The following is a 15,447-nucleotide window of genomic DNA, read 5'->3' as shown; positions in this document are numbered from 1 at the left end:
GCCTTTTGACTAATTAAAACCAAGGTAAAAAGCAGTCTTCAGATACTTAGATAAATCTACTGTGCTTTGTTCCAGACAAGATTCTGAGCAGCAATGAAAAGCCATCTGTGGAGAAGACACGTACCTCCGGCTCTCCAGCGGGCGCCCATCACTAGAGATACTTCGGGGGATGTTGGCTGCTCGTTCTGGGGGTGGCATTTTCCCTTCTCCTTTCCCAGAGCCAATCCTAGATGTTACCGGACTTTGTATTTGGGATGGTACCTGAGCCACATGAGGTCCTTGTCCTTTGCTTGCATTTCGCTGCCATTTGTTATTATTTCTGAAGGGAAATTTGAATTCATATGACATTCCTTCATTCACTTTGTATTCCATCACGGGCATACGGTAGTTTTCTGAAGAACTCCTGGAAATGAAGAAATTTAACATGCTGCTATAAAAATTAAAATAAATATATACTGTTCACACAGATAGAAATCTGAAGACAGAAGCTGAATCAGTTCTATGAAACAGTAAATGTAAGATTTTGCTTTTGAGAAACATATGTTTAACAAATTTTGATCTTCTCCATGTGATTACTAGGTTATACAAGCTAAAAAAATCTGCTAGAAGGGTATCTCCCCTTCCTAATTTAAAAAATTAATGGGTTTTACAACTTACCTGCACCCAGACAAATAAGATGTGAAATGTTTGTTCTTTTTGAGATAAATCTTTCTGATGCACAGACATCCATGATAAGACAAGATTTCCATGAAATAATGCATTACACTTTATTTTCAAAGATCTCTGCCTTTGGAGTACCTCAGTTGATAAATTAGCATATTATGAAAACAAAACACTTGCTAAGAATTGTAGATGCCAAGCCCAAAAGATGTCCATTGCTTCCTGAGGATGTACAGGAACAGGACAGCATAAAAACTGGAGTAAAACAGGATATAAGCTAATGCAGTCCACATAAGATGCAAGACAAACTTCTGCATTCGTTTAAAATGAGAGGTTTGGAAAGCAGATGTGACCTTCAGCTTCAGTGAGGATAACTTTGGTATTTCTCTTGACAAATGTATATATCTCTATTTAAGTGAATTTTTTATTGTGATTACTTTATCTATGCACATTATCTATGGGAAGGAAAAATAAACAATCAGTGCAAAATTTTCTACTTCTACCTCTTCCTCTAAGTGATTACACCATTACAGCTGAGAAATATCAATATCTCTTCCCAGGTAAAATACAAAACAAAACAGATAACTTGTTATCTGGCTATGCTGACATTAGCAAGTTGTGCAGTCTAATAGGAGTGAACAAAGCAAAACAGTCAGCACTGAGGTCTTACTGTCCACAATATACACATTTCGTGGTTTTACTTTGACCTACCCTCTAGTCTTCACCTGCAAATTAAATTAGCAGTTTGAAGGCACACGGTATGCTTCTGAAGCACATGTAGTTTAGCATCATCTGAAGGAAATGTTTGTGTGCTCCCAGGCCATTCTGATGTGAACCACTGCATGGTAGATGGGGATGATCAGGAGATTTGTTTTCAAAGTCCACTCACAACGTAACTAAAATCTCAATACCCTTGTTTTTTCTCTTCTTTTCTTTTCATATTTTATGTCTCTGCTATTCTTTCCCTAGTGATCATACACTTTAGTAGTTTGGGTTTCTCTTTTTTTTTGCAGACATAGTTACAGTTTAAGAAGCAAGATGACAAAATTTCATCTTGCTGCTGTGTCCCTACTTCAAGGTCAGCAATCAGTCCACTAAATGAGTTCAGTGGCAATATTTTAATGACCATCTTTTAGTAGAGATGTTACCATAACAACGCCTGCCTCTGTGTCGGGCATTAGATTCTGAATCATGGTATTTGGATATATTTTTGTGTCTGCTGCTGACCTTGTACACGTGAGTGTTGGCAAGTCATCTTATCTAACTGCACCCCTGCTCTTTCTCCAACTTCATGCCAATCAATTCATTAGGATAGGGAATGGTTCTCATATGAATGTGCTATACCAAGCAGAACTGATCTTCATTTTAATTACGGTCTGTAGAAGTTACTGTAGTAGAAATACTGAATGACCTCCAGAGGACACAATGAAAGGACTCCAATTTTGGAAACCTGATTGCCAAAAGAGAAATTGCTTTGTGCAAAGATTTAAATCAAGTCTCTAGTAATATATGTAGGATAGCAACAAATTCAAGACACGGTTCCTAAACCTTAATGATTTTGGATACCAAAAGCAGGACAAAGAGTTGTGTTATGAAATGTTATAACTAGGCAATAATCCACCATGAACATTTGCTCACTACCGGACAACACCACCACTCTCTGATGCTGAGTACAGTATTTCAAAAAGTGCAGTAATTTCTCTTCCTGCTATGGGTTTGGATACACTAAAGCTAAGCCTGCTTTTGGCTGTACTTAATTTAGTTCAGGAATAATAGGATCTGTGCTTTCCACACAGATTTTTCTGCTCTAATCCTTTTGCTATGATTGCAGCTGAACTTTCCATTTGCTCAGGCTGCTAAATACTGTACAAAAGCTTTCCAAATACCTCATGGGTGACCTTATGCCACTGCTCATTTTAATCTCTGACATGTATTCAATTTTCTACTGACAACTAAAGGACAAATAAAACTCCTTTTCTCTCTGTTCCTGTTTTGCTACCAGTTACAAAAGGAGTTAACATGGCTCACAGTAAAAACAAACATCGATTCTTCTTTTATGCAAGTACAAGTCTTTGCTCGGAGACACAATTTCACATCAATGTAATAAATATGCATTTAAGTTCAGCCCCAACCTTAAGTATAGAAAGATTTTGCATCTACCCTGACAAAGATATTGCTTGATTAGAAAACAGCAGTGCAAAACGCTCTCCCAGTCTCTCATTGCAAGGAACACATTTAACTTTGATAGCTGTATTTGCTTCTTCTTGGCAAATCTAGCATAAACCTTGAGCTAGCCTGCAGGCAAATTCAGTCTATTAAAGATCATTCCATTTTAATCATATAGCATTTGCAAGATATTAACACAGGATGTCAGGAACACGGGAATCCGATTTAGTGATGTGGCTGAATGCTACAGACAACTGTGGACAGTTGAGATGGGAGCAGCAAAAATTATAAAAAGCTTTAGCGTGAGTTCAGGAAAAACGGAGGGACAATGTCCAACTTACAAAAAAAGCACGTATTACTGCTTATTTCTGATCAAACAACATTTTAGAGCTATAAAGGCAGTAATACAGTTGACACAAGCCTCAAGCTTAACACAGATGGGATACAAGAGAGATGCAGCAAGATCTACTACTGAGTAAAGAAGAATTGCAATTTGCACCAATTTCTCTGGCCAGATCCATACCTTTGATAAACTCTCATCATTTACAGCCTTACTCTTTTGCAGAAGTAGAAGAACATAAGTCTATTCATAGCTTTCAAGAATTACATCCACAGACATTGTAAACTATCAACAAACGGGAAAGAAGGGAAGGAAATGTACAGTTAATTTTGATGCATCATAAACATGCAACTGTCAACAAAAAGTTGTTTGATTTCCAAGTTAAATTCCATGGAATTTAAAGGCTACATGAGATTCTTCACACATTTTATTGAACTGTGGTATTCAATGAATATTTTGTGGGGTCTGGAGTCTGGATATGAGCAGTTTTTCCTGCCCTTCTCTTTCACCTTACAGTACTGGATGCTGTATTGTGATTATACCATGGTTTCTGGAGGTTAACACTTATTCTGTGGTGTTTCCTTCTTCCCCCCCCGACCCCATATATCAAGATGTAATTTCAGACCAAATGTAGCTATTATACAATACCTGCGTGGTGTGCAGTCCTCATACGGAGGGACAATGACGACCTTCACTGTTACTGATGTTCTGAGAAGATCAATCATTTGCTCATGGCTCAGAGTGGCTACAGCCACCTTGCAGATTTCCACCAGCCGGCTGCCTTGTCTCAGTCCTGCCTGCCACGCATAGCCGTACGGCTCAACATCTGCCACAATGCCTTCATAGTTTACGTGGAAACCAAGCTGACCCAGACCATTCCTACGCAGAGTCATCTCCACTGTTTCACAGCCCTTAGTCACAAGCTGTGAATTGAAATGAGGACAGAATTTAACGGACGGAGAGACCTTCAGTGCTAACAGAGGTTTAAGGGCTCCATTTTTGTACTATCAACCAAATCCCAAGACAATGGTGGGACACAATCAAGGAATATTTATCACAGTCCTGGGTACACAGTCAGCTGAAATGGGTCTTGTCACTCAAACTAGTATTTTCAGTAAAGTCTGGTTACCCAAGTTCTGCCTTGAAATTTTTACTGAAACCACAGGAATTTTAGAAGATACATGGCAGCACACAACAGAAAAACACATGGAGTTACACAAGCATCTCTACTTTAAGCACAGTAAACCAGGGTCTATGACAACTCTTCTACCTACCATGAGCATGAAAACTGTCAAGACCAATTTAATGGGGCCTGGTCTTCCCTTTTTCCTGGTCATTATACAGCTACAGTTGTGAAATTACAGGGAAGACAGTGAAACGTAACACATTCTTTCAGAACTTAATCGGATAAAAAATGCGCATGGACAGATGTTTTATAGACAGATACCATGATTCACTGCATTTTTAGTTTATTACATGCATTCAGAGAATATCTGAAGGTTGCAATAGGGATTGGGACTGCACCCTGCCGGCAACATAGTCAGTATCAAAGATATTACAGCTTCATTTGAAACAAGGTACAAAAAGCCTATAAAACAGAGAAAGGGCAGGAAAACAAGGAAAAGAAATAAGGTGATGCTTCTGTATTTATTGTGTGGGAGCAACTGAAGGCCCTGCTTGCCTTTTTTTTTTTTTTTTTTAATATATTGAGACTTTTTTGACACACACACAACCAGCTGAGGTTGGCTGATACCTGATAAAAGTGAAAGCAATACTGGATTATCAGAAATAAAATCAGGTAAGTCCTTATAGATTTCACGAAAGACAATCAGAACAGTTTTAGGGATCCCAAGCATTACTTAAGTTGAAGCCTTACTTGGCGGAGGGCGAGAGGAGAAAGCAAAGAAGGGGAGCCAAACAAGAGAACACATTCTAACCTCCAGCCTTTTGACGATCTCTTTGATATCATCAATGTTGCTGATGAAGCTCTCCAAAGAAACACATTCACCCCTCTCATAGAATATTTTGATATTTGTGTCTGTTGAAGTCCACCCTATCACATCTCGACAGGAGCAATTGAACACCACGCTTTTCGTGTCCTGTTCAATGAGGACTACAAACTCATTAGAGATGCCTAGGAGACAGTCTATTTCCATACCCTTGCTGTAGTCTTTTGCATGGACACTCCATACAATAGCACCAGAGCTATAGATCTCTGCTCCTGGATAAGGCTTGGACTTTTCTTTCTTTTTTGAAGCAAGTGAGATGAAGGGGAATTTGCCAGAAGGATCAATAGGTGTGTTGGTGACATTCTTCTCTGCCAAGTCTTTCAAGTACTCTTGACGGGTCCTGGTGGCCATCGCACGAAACTTTTCTGATTTATGAGCAGCATTCTCTGCATTAATGACTTTGGCTAGTAAGAAGTCCCTGAACACATTTGATTTAGGAAACGTGACACCTTTTGGAATAGGTGGTCCAAAGGATGGTACATCTCTGGATCTTGTCACAGCAACACTAAAAGAAATAAAAGAATAAGGAAGAAGCAGAGTGTTTCACTGTATGCAAATTCAGCAGTTTTTGAATACAGAAAATACATTTCCTTTTTTCCTTAAGCCCTCAATTTTTCTCTCCTTTTCTCAGGAATATGCCTATATTTACACTTTAATGGTGCCAGTGTGGAGATTATGTCCCCCTTACTGTACAAACACAAGGCCACTTATTTTTGCATCTAGGCATTTTTGAGTCATCCTCAGTACCACAGCTTAAAGAGAGCTTCAAGTGCAAAATAGTGCTTTTTGACAAATTAAGCACTCATGTATGGTAGTTCTAAATTTTGTTTGTTTTTACTATAAACAGAAAATTTCTAACACACACTGTTACAAAGGCTAGCTTACAATTTAGCTACCTAAAGCTGAAAGGCTCATCTGAAAGCAATGTGAAGTATATGATCAATAGTAGAAATACAGACAAAATGGCCACATTAAAAAGATAAAGACAATAAAGTCATCTCACAAGGCCAGTTTCACTTTGAGAATCATCTTCTGGTGACTGAATGCATATATACATCATGCTACTGATTATGTTTTAAGTTTCTGGATTGAAAACTGCAGTAGCTGATACTGCATGCTAGTGATAGAAGCAGACTCCAAAAAGATTAGAAATAAGAAATCTCTTAGAAGTTTGGAGACATATATTAGAAATAGATGCTTTCATTTTCAACTCTTCCTTTTAGTTTCCGTAGCAAATGATGGACTGACAATAAGGTTGCCTTAGGCAATGCCGACAAGCTTAGCTATTTTCCACGGTCAATTCTCTTTTGATACAGAGCAGATGAGAGTTGTTTGGCATTACTGAAGATTTGCCATTCCAGTCCAGTATCATTCCCTTGGCAGCCTGTCCTAAGAAGAGACTGACAACTGCACTTCAACAGTTTTGTGACAAGAAATGCTCCAACAGTTCGAATATGATTTACCACATATCTATTAACTAGATTTGAAAAAGCATTAACAAATTTTGGCAAAAATATCACGGTAATGGACTTTTATAAAGAAAAATAGGGTGGGACTTGAACATACTAGAAATGTATGTGGTGTTTCATTTGGAAGACTGGCTGGTATTATTTTTGCGCTTTGCTCTAACTTATCTGAATCCTTAAACATAATCAGAGAATCCCCCGCAAAAATCAGCAACTGAGATTGCAGAAATACTATTAAAGCTTTTGGGGCAGGGACACACACAGGAACACCAAAAATAAAAATTAAGTTGCCCAACCTTTAACCATATCTTCTGGTTTTGGGTGGCGGGGTGTTTTATTTGTGTGTTTGCTTTTGTTGTTTTTAATTATATTTTCTGGCAACTGATATTGAAAGATGTCATTGACTGTCATATTTCCTTCAAATGTATGCCAATATATCTAGAAGTATGCAACAGGGGGTGCTCACGATGCAACCATCTGACTCTCGATCATCTCCAGTGGTCCTAAAGGGTCTGTTATTAAGAGACAGAAGCCTAAGCGTTAAGCACAATTACTGGATGTAATGAAATCTACCAGTGACATTTTGTTTGATTAGGTTTTGAGTATCATGAATCATAGGGATAAGAATTTAATCTTTAACATATGCTAGAGAAGTTTTAAAAAGTGAATGATGCCGACAGAGAACCCAGGCTTTTGAAATACTGTTTATCTTAGTTGGGAGGGAGAATCACTGGCCAAGACAGTGCTTGATTTTATTCCTTTTATGTAGCTTTTAATATAAATTCCAGTACATTTTTATGCTATATGGCTTCCTGTTTTGTCTAGAATTATGAATCTATGACACAGTTCCAAATAATTCAGTGAAAAAGAGGTCAAACTTAGTTTGAAAAGTTTCCTAGAAAAACTTTTTATAATGGAATTCTATAAATTTAAATGAAGTGTCTGCACTGAGAGGACAAAAAAAAAAAGAAAGGATTTTAATCTTAAAGGCAGTACACAGAACATACAATGCTCTGGCGGTCTCCTGTATCGAAATGAACACTGACACTCTCACAACTTTTTTTTCCTACCTGCTCCCCCTCCCCTTAAAATTTAAGCCTGTAGCATCACTAAAGATGAAATTCTCAAATTTTATTTACTAATAGTAACCAGTAAGGTTCCAGTCCTTGTAGTTATGAAGACTTGAAAAATGAAAGCAATTCAGAAGTCTGAAGGTCAGAAATAGAACCCTGAGATATTTAAATTTATTACAGTATATAAATCTTTCCTATGCCTTTTAAAAGAAAGAAATTGAAAATATGTGGTTATATTATTTAAAATAATAACCAAAAGCAGATATTTCTTTGTGTTTGTAATATCCAATTCAAATGGGAAATGCATCTGTAGCCCTTGTGGATATATTTCCTACTTTTCCTTTACTTCAAAATCAGTTTCTGTACAGAATAAGAGCCGAAACATATGTCTAAAAGTTTAAGAACAAGGTATGTCCACATAAATTATGTAGCAGTGGAATCTGTCAATAAGCTGCCTTAAAATGAGTATTAACACAAACATGCCTACTCCAGGAGAGTTTTAATACATGTACAAAGTTCAGCACCAGTTCCAGAAGTGCTGTGTGAGCCTTACCAAAAACTCAGGGGGAGGGAAAAGCCTTTAAACCTTACTATACTCACTTGAAAAACACGAATACACCATCTCAGACACTGCAGTTTTAGCTCTTCCTCTAAATAAGCACTTGACTAAATGAAACACTTAGGTGAACATTTGTATTTCAGTAAAGACAAGTTAATTTGAAGGCTACCTCATTTCAAGATAACCATTCTAAATCCATTACTCTGATACTTCATATTTTAAATAAAGAAGCTTTAGAAAAGTTTGCTGAGGACAGCCAACATTTAAAATAAAAATACATTAAGAGTTCAGGATACACCAAAGGTAAAAAGTTTCACTGATTGTAAAAAGAAGTGTAACTCAAAAACATTATGCTTTCAATTTGGTTAAAAAATTTATGCTGAATATGAATCTCATCTTGCAATTCTTTACTATATGTTACTACCAATTACCATCTTCCATTTTAATCACATTGACTTTAAGATCACACTAAGATTTTTTTTTTTTTGCTGCATAAAGCTGCGGAATTTATTTGTTGGACTGAAATGACAGAAGAAATGAAGATATTTCAGACAAAATATTTCAGAGAGCTTAGCTTCTTTCTGAAAGGTTAGTCATACTTTTTCACTGTCTAAATTTCAAAAATGTAACACAAGCTGATGCCCAATTATCTGAACAAAAAGTGAATTTGTAAGAATCAATACAGAAATACTCTTCTAGCATACTCTTAATGAAGAGAACAAAAAAGAAGTGAGAATGGAATTTCAAAATCATTCCCAAATGATTGATGTGTGTGTATGTGCATGCGTCTGTGTGTGCACACGTGTGTGTGTGTACACACATACTGACAGCATTAATCTCCTTACTGGGTGTGTTTCCATTCCATACTCATGTGTGTCTATTGACTTTTTAAAGTGTTCTAAATTCACATGACCCCAAATCTCCTCCACCCCTATCTTTCACTATGTTTCCCTACTGATAATTTAAAAGAGGAATGACTCCTCCCTTTGCACTCAAATTCCATGTTTTCAGTGAAACTAGCAATAGCTACCTGTAACAAACGCTGTCAGTACAGGGACCGTGCACTCTTACAATGACAAAGACGTGCTGGAAGTGGGATCGAATGTTCTTTGGGCTGAATGGTTGTGCTCCAGGCTCCTGGAAAACTATTGTCACAATATCATTTCCAATATGTCGCTTTCTCAGAAGCTTTAACAGAAAAAAGATGCATAGGTTAAAACACAGGCTCTTCACAATTTTCAATTATTTATTTATCTTTATTATAAATTACTATTGTTCAATTTTTTTATTTCAAATGATACTTCAAGCCAGAAACGAAAACAGTTGAGGATTTATATGAGAAGTACCAGAATGTTAGTTACTCATCTAATAAATTTCAGGCATGGACATTTTCATTTTCATAACAATTTAATTTCTACATGTAACACACAGGAAGATCTTGTTAAGGAAAATTTTAAGCTAAACAAAGAGGAAAACCAACAACAAAACCTGCTAGTATCAGAGTAGTTAGTGATACACGGAAGCTGGAAAACATTCCCCACTTCACACATTTTTACAAGCCACAAGTAGGCTCTATTTCAAGTGGAAAATAGTTGTCATTGTGCTTAAGACATACTATAATAATTTTCTGATAGGCTTCTTTCAGTACATCCAAAACTACAGCAAAAAAGAAAGGTAAACTACAAAGTAGTCTAACATTTAGTGGACAAAAGCAAACTAAAAAGAATGCTGTGTTACCTTTTATTGTTAAAGGAAAATGCTATTTTATTCACAGAAACACAAAATAACATAGTTTCTAGAGTAAAATGCATATACATCACACACAGCAAGATGGCCTAGTATTTAACAAGATCAGGTACTTCAGAGTAACAAAGAAGGTCAGCCTACACAGCTCTTCAGTATAACAAAAAAAATTTAAAACAAAAAACATATTTTGTCTCATGTCTTCTTGTGTAGTGTGCTGAACCACCCACTCATCACCTCTGATTCTGTGTGTATTACAATTTGCTGAATGCAATCCTTAAAGCACAGTGGACTTTGCTGCAGAAGGTTGAAAAATCATGTAAAGTACACTATGGTCCTTTTGACATAAGATACGAACTCTTATTTATGTAACACAGATGTGCTACTGACATAATTGTATGATGTTTACATCAAAGTTTCAGTAAATAATGCATATTTAAATAGAAAACAGTCCTATGCAGAAAATCTACCTATGATGTACCTACAATGATCTGCTTTGCTCATCTTCCTGACACAAAGATGGCCAGTTTTACTTTTGATACTTTTGATTCTTCAAGTGTTTTCTTTGCTAGTTACAAATGAAAGTTGTCATAAATGTTTAATAGTTCAGCTACTTTTGAGATGGAGGAAAAACTAATTCTAAATAGGCATGGTCTACCTTACCTGTTGCTTGTTGTTTGGAGTATATGGCAACATAGTAGAAACGTGGAACATGATTTCATAGTCCTTGTATGTTGTGTATAGAGAATGAGTACCTGTCGAATCAGCTTCAGTTAAAGAAAAAAGAGAAAAGAAAAGCATTGTTTAAAAAAGTTTAAAACCAAAGTTTCATTATTATCAAAGAAAATCATCAGGCAAGACAAGAATTCCTATTCACCCTTGATCCTAGCTGAAATGTCAGCAAGTAAAAACTTACCCAGAGTTTATTCACCTGCCAAAGCAAATGACACAAATAGATGGCATGTATAATTTTGTGTACTTTTCCTAATGAAGAACTTGTTAGGAATAGGGAATTTATACCAGAAAACCCTGAAGAAAGCCTATTTAAGCATGAAAAGTGATAACAAAGTCTGAAATAATTTTCAGACACCACCCAATATCTCAAGCTAATCGGAATGAAACTGAACTGTAAGGAATGTGAAAAGGATTTCAGAAAGGAAGGTAGACAGATACTGCAAATGAATACCATGATTTCATGCATAATTAAATATCAATGGACATATAATCCACAATATATGAAAGAACAGAATGGGTTCTTTTAAACATAAATATCAGGACTCTACATTAACTGTAATGAAGTCAGATAAAACCTTCACTAAAACAGGTGCTTTATGGATAGGAGCAGTCAAAAACCCAAACAGGATGCTAGCATGCTTACAGCTGATGATGGAAAAAGCCCACAACAATGACATCATGATGCTTGTATATTAATCAAAGGTACTCTCACCTGTTTTGGGTTCTGGCCACCCTATCTTAAAAGTTATAGAAGAAAGAGAAGGGATCCAGAAACAGGCCACAAAAATAATTATACGTGGATGGAGAGACTTCCATGTGGAGAGAAAATGATAAAAACTAGGATTATGAAGTTTAGAAAGAAAAAAAGAAGAGGGGATATTATTAAAGTTTACAAAGTGTTGGTTGAAGACAACACTTGATTACAGACAAACTGGGAACTTCTGTTTTTACGTTTTCTTTCTCTCACAAAAAAAAAAAAAAAAAAGACCTTGAAAAATGTTCCATTAATTTAAGTAGTAACACACTTAAAGCTGAAATAGTGAATATATTCTATTAAATATAACTGCTGTCCAAAGTGCAAAAAAGCCCATTTTCAAAGAGAATTTTAAAAGTAACTAGATTTATATATGGAAAAAAACATCCTGGTTATTTGAAGTTATATAAACATGCTACTATATTATATAATCTCAGCTATTTATAGCAATGTATTTTAAAAAGCTGTTAAGTATGACACCTTGGCAGTTTTTATAAGCAGAGAAATCATGTTACTAAGGAGATAATAGCTCTGAGATTTGTGAGGCATTTACAATAGCATAAATACAGTTTATTTACCCAGATTTTGGGTATAAGCTTTTGACAAGAAGTTTTCGTTTCCTGTCAAATTTGTAATAATAAAGTAGAGGTAGCTTTGCTGTAAATTAAAAACTGCAACATCATCCATAAAATTAAATAGTAAGTTTTCTACATTATAGCTGCATAGTGATTTTGCATTTCCAAATCATCTAGATAGAATAAAAAGGGAATAAGAAAAAAAAAAAAATTCCTGGAATCTTGTAAACCCCCCCCCCCCCCAATTACTGTTTCAAGGAGATTGGGCTCTCTTTTCCAGCATCCAACACTGCCATTATGAAAAACTAGCTACCTGCTAAACATTTTCTTTTTAATGCTAATTACAACAGCACAACGGCTGAACGGTAGTAACTTCATCTTGCACTCAGTTCACAGCAGCCTCCATCCTCTGCCTGATCATTACAATGAATGCTGAAGGAGGTAGATGCAACTGAAAGTCACCTAAACATCAACATAACTCCTTACTGGCTTTTTTGTGTTTACCTGTAAATACGCTAATTTGTACATCACCTTTCATAAACAAAGCATACATAAATATTATGAAGAACTGGAAAGGGGGAGCAGGTGCAAAAAAGAAATGGAAGTCGGTAAGATGACAGACGGGGAAGGAAGGTGCCAAAAGAGGGGAAGAAGAAAAGAATGAAGCAATTCTGACAAATAATATGCTAGAACAACACCTATGCATTTAAACCAAACTTTCAACTTTCCTGGATGAACTTCATTTCAGGCAGAAAAGGGTTCTTTCTTAGAACAGCACCAATTCTGCAAACTAAGTAATAAGGCTACAATTCAAATGACATGTTTAATGATTCCAATTATTTCCAAGTACTGCAGAGCTTAAATCCCTGTTATTCAAATCCAACTACAAACAGAAGTCCATATCCACTGCAGACTGTGCATCTTTCTCACCATTCAGATTTCTTCTTTCTTACAAATCTAGAATACTTTTTCTGAAGTACAACACAACAATTACAGGTGTTTGCTTTAAATCAAATCACTGCCATTGCAGTAAAATCCAAGACTGTGCACTGGAATAGTATCCATCATTTCAAGGTCAGAACTGTAAGCCAGCACTACAATCTACTTTGATTTCCTTGCATTTAACAGAGGCCTGAGGGATCTACAAATTCATTAGCACCTTTTTACACTGAAGACATCTCTTCCTGCCATTAGTTTATGGCGCACCTATTAATGCTGCTTTCTCAGTCTTGTCCCATTGCTGGATTTGGTTACTAGCTGAGGACTTATCTGATCTTCTTTTCCTTCCATCATTATTCACCTTTACAAACCCACCTTATTCTTCTCTCCTTCCAATGTTTCTCAGCTATCTTCACAAGGACTTTCTTAACAGACTCCCATTTAAGTGTTTTTTTCTAACACCAACAGTGCTCAAAACTGTGATTGACACTAACAAACTACTGCTGATCAGTTCACCTCACTGAAGGCACAGGACTTTGTCATCCTGCTTCTACAGCAGCTTTTAAAACCTCTGTACTAGAAAACTGTATACAAAACAGTATGAGTAGAAAATCTAACTCAGTGTTTCAAAGGAAAACATGTTGCAAGGAGTTCCAGGAAAACAAAAAATAAGTTATATTGATGAGTCAGGAGAAGGAACAGCCATTGCTACAAACTGCAGCAGTGCTCACAATAAAAGATGCACAAGAACAAGTCATTTCAGAGCTTAATGTTGTTCCTGTCTACCTTTGCTGTTAAAAAGCCCTGCCTTATTTCTAGTTTCTCCTAGTTATTTGGCCCAAATTCAGGACCTGTCAAACCTGCTCTCCTTTCTGTTACACACAAGGATTACACCAAGCACTCATGTTCGACTTCTGTAATATTCAAGTTGTTTTCAGACACTATTTCTGAGGACAGAATCCTTTATTTTGTAACATACAAAAGTATACGGGTAACACAAATACAGAGAAATGCAGATGGACTTCCCGCACACCCATTTCTGCTTCTTAAGCAATTGAGGAACCTCCGACCTCCATTGGCTATTGGTCTCCCAGCAAATGTCTCAGACCCAACAGTAAGTCTACTCTTACTTCCATGTGGTTGAAAAGATGTTAAATAGTACAAGATAAGGTAATCTATCTGATTTATTTCATTAGAAACATGGGGGGTTATTGACAACCCCTAAATGAAATGACAATTTGAAGTCCATTAATTCCCTAGATTTTTAATCTATTTAGTATCTTCTGTAGTTTTTATATTCTTCTCATGTCTGTCGTGGTTTCAGCCCAGCCGGTAACAAAGGACCACGCGGCCGCTCGCTCACTCCTCCCGCCCCCCTCCGGTGGGATGGGGGGAAGACGGAGGAGAGGAAAAAAAAAAAAACCCAAACCTGGAACCTCGAGGGTTGAGATAAAGGCAGTTTACTGGAACAACACAAAGAAATTGCAACAACAACAACGGTACTAATGAAAAAGTATACAAAAAGAGTGATGCACAGTGCAACTGCTCACCACCCGGGACCCGACGCTCTGCCACTTCCCCCACCGAAAAGAAGAGCCCACCCCCCGGCCCGCTCCCCCTTTATATACTGAGCATGATGTCACATGGTATGGAATAGCTCCTTGGCCAGTTCAGGTCAGCTGCCCCGGCTATGCCCCCCACCTCCCAGGTTCCTGTAAAAATTAACTCTATCCCAGCTGAACCCAGGACATTATCCACCCCTTATTCTATACCATCTACATCATGCCCAGATCTTACATTTTCCAATCGACCACTACCACTTCCTTGTCTTATATATATAAGTATATGGACTTGCGTCCGTCCCCGTCGTCCCCCCGCACACACACACACACGCGAATGGTATTCCTTTAGCGTATGGGCTATTCCTCTAATGTGTCCATTGATTTTATTTAGTCCATGACTTTGGGGCTCCATCTGTTGTAACAGTTCTTCAGGATAAGAGAGATGGTGTGAGATGGTGGGTTGTTGTATGCTGCCTCTGGAACTTGTGGCTAGTACATTTGGTGCAACTCACGCCCTTGTTCTGCAGGTCGAGGATGTTGATCTTGAGGAAATTGCTGGGTGTCAGTTCAAGTTCTGTCGCTGTTGTACTTGGCTTAGTTTCAAAGTCCATCCCGCAGTCATTTGGGTAATTCTTACAGTAATACCCTTGATATGGCATATAGACACTATAGATACAATGACATGCATTGGCAGGGTATTTAGCAGTTAGGTATCATACAGCCCAATTCACTGGCTATTCTCTCCCAAAATCAAATCTCCCTGAGGTACACATCGAACTTCCCCATCCTTCTGCATCACCCACCAGGTGTACCCAGGTCCCTGAGCAAAAACAACCCCTTGAATGGGTTTGCCTCTGCTTGAGGGA

At 37.2% G+C, this 15,447-nt stretch overlaps 1 protein-coding gene across 15 annotated transcripts in view; it reads right to left on the bottom strand.

Annotated features, from left to right (window-relative positions):
• The window catches only part of SIPA1L1 (signal induced proliferation associated 1 like 1), a 233,218-nt gene that overhangs the window by 40,653 nt on the left and 177,118 nt on the right, over positions 1–15,447 (bottom strand). For all 15 annotated transcript variants that reach the window (XM_069784285.1, XM_069784270.1, XM_069784276.1 and 12 more), the window contains 5 exons: positions 10,680–10,783; positions 9,304–9,461; positions 5,104–5,680; positions 3,815–4,089; positions 125–403 (listed from right to left, as the gene is read on the bottom strand). In XM_069784285.1, coding sequence (XP_069640386.1) covers positions 125–403; positions 3,815–4,089; positions 5,104–5,680; positions 9,304–9,461; positions 10,680–10,783 — 1,393 coding nt within the window. The remainder of the gene's footprint in view (positions 1–124; positions 404–3,814; positions 4,090–5,103; positions 5,681–9,303; positions 9,462–10,679; positions 10,784–15,447) is intronic.

This window comes from Haliaeetus albicilla, chromosome 5 (genome assembly GCF_947461875.1).
Source record: "Haliaeetus albicilla chromosome 5, bHalAlb1.1, whole genome shotgun sequence".
Lineage (NCBI taxonomy): Eukaryota > Metazoa > Chordata > Aves > Accipitriformes > Accipitridae > Haliaeetus > Haliaeetus albicilla.
This window is presented reverse-complemented; position numbering and strand designations above follow the sequence as displayed.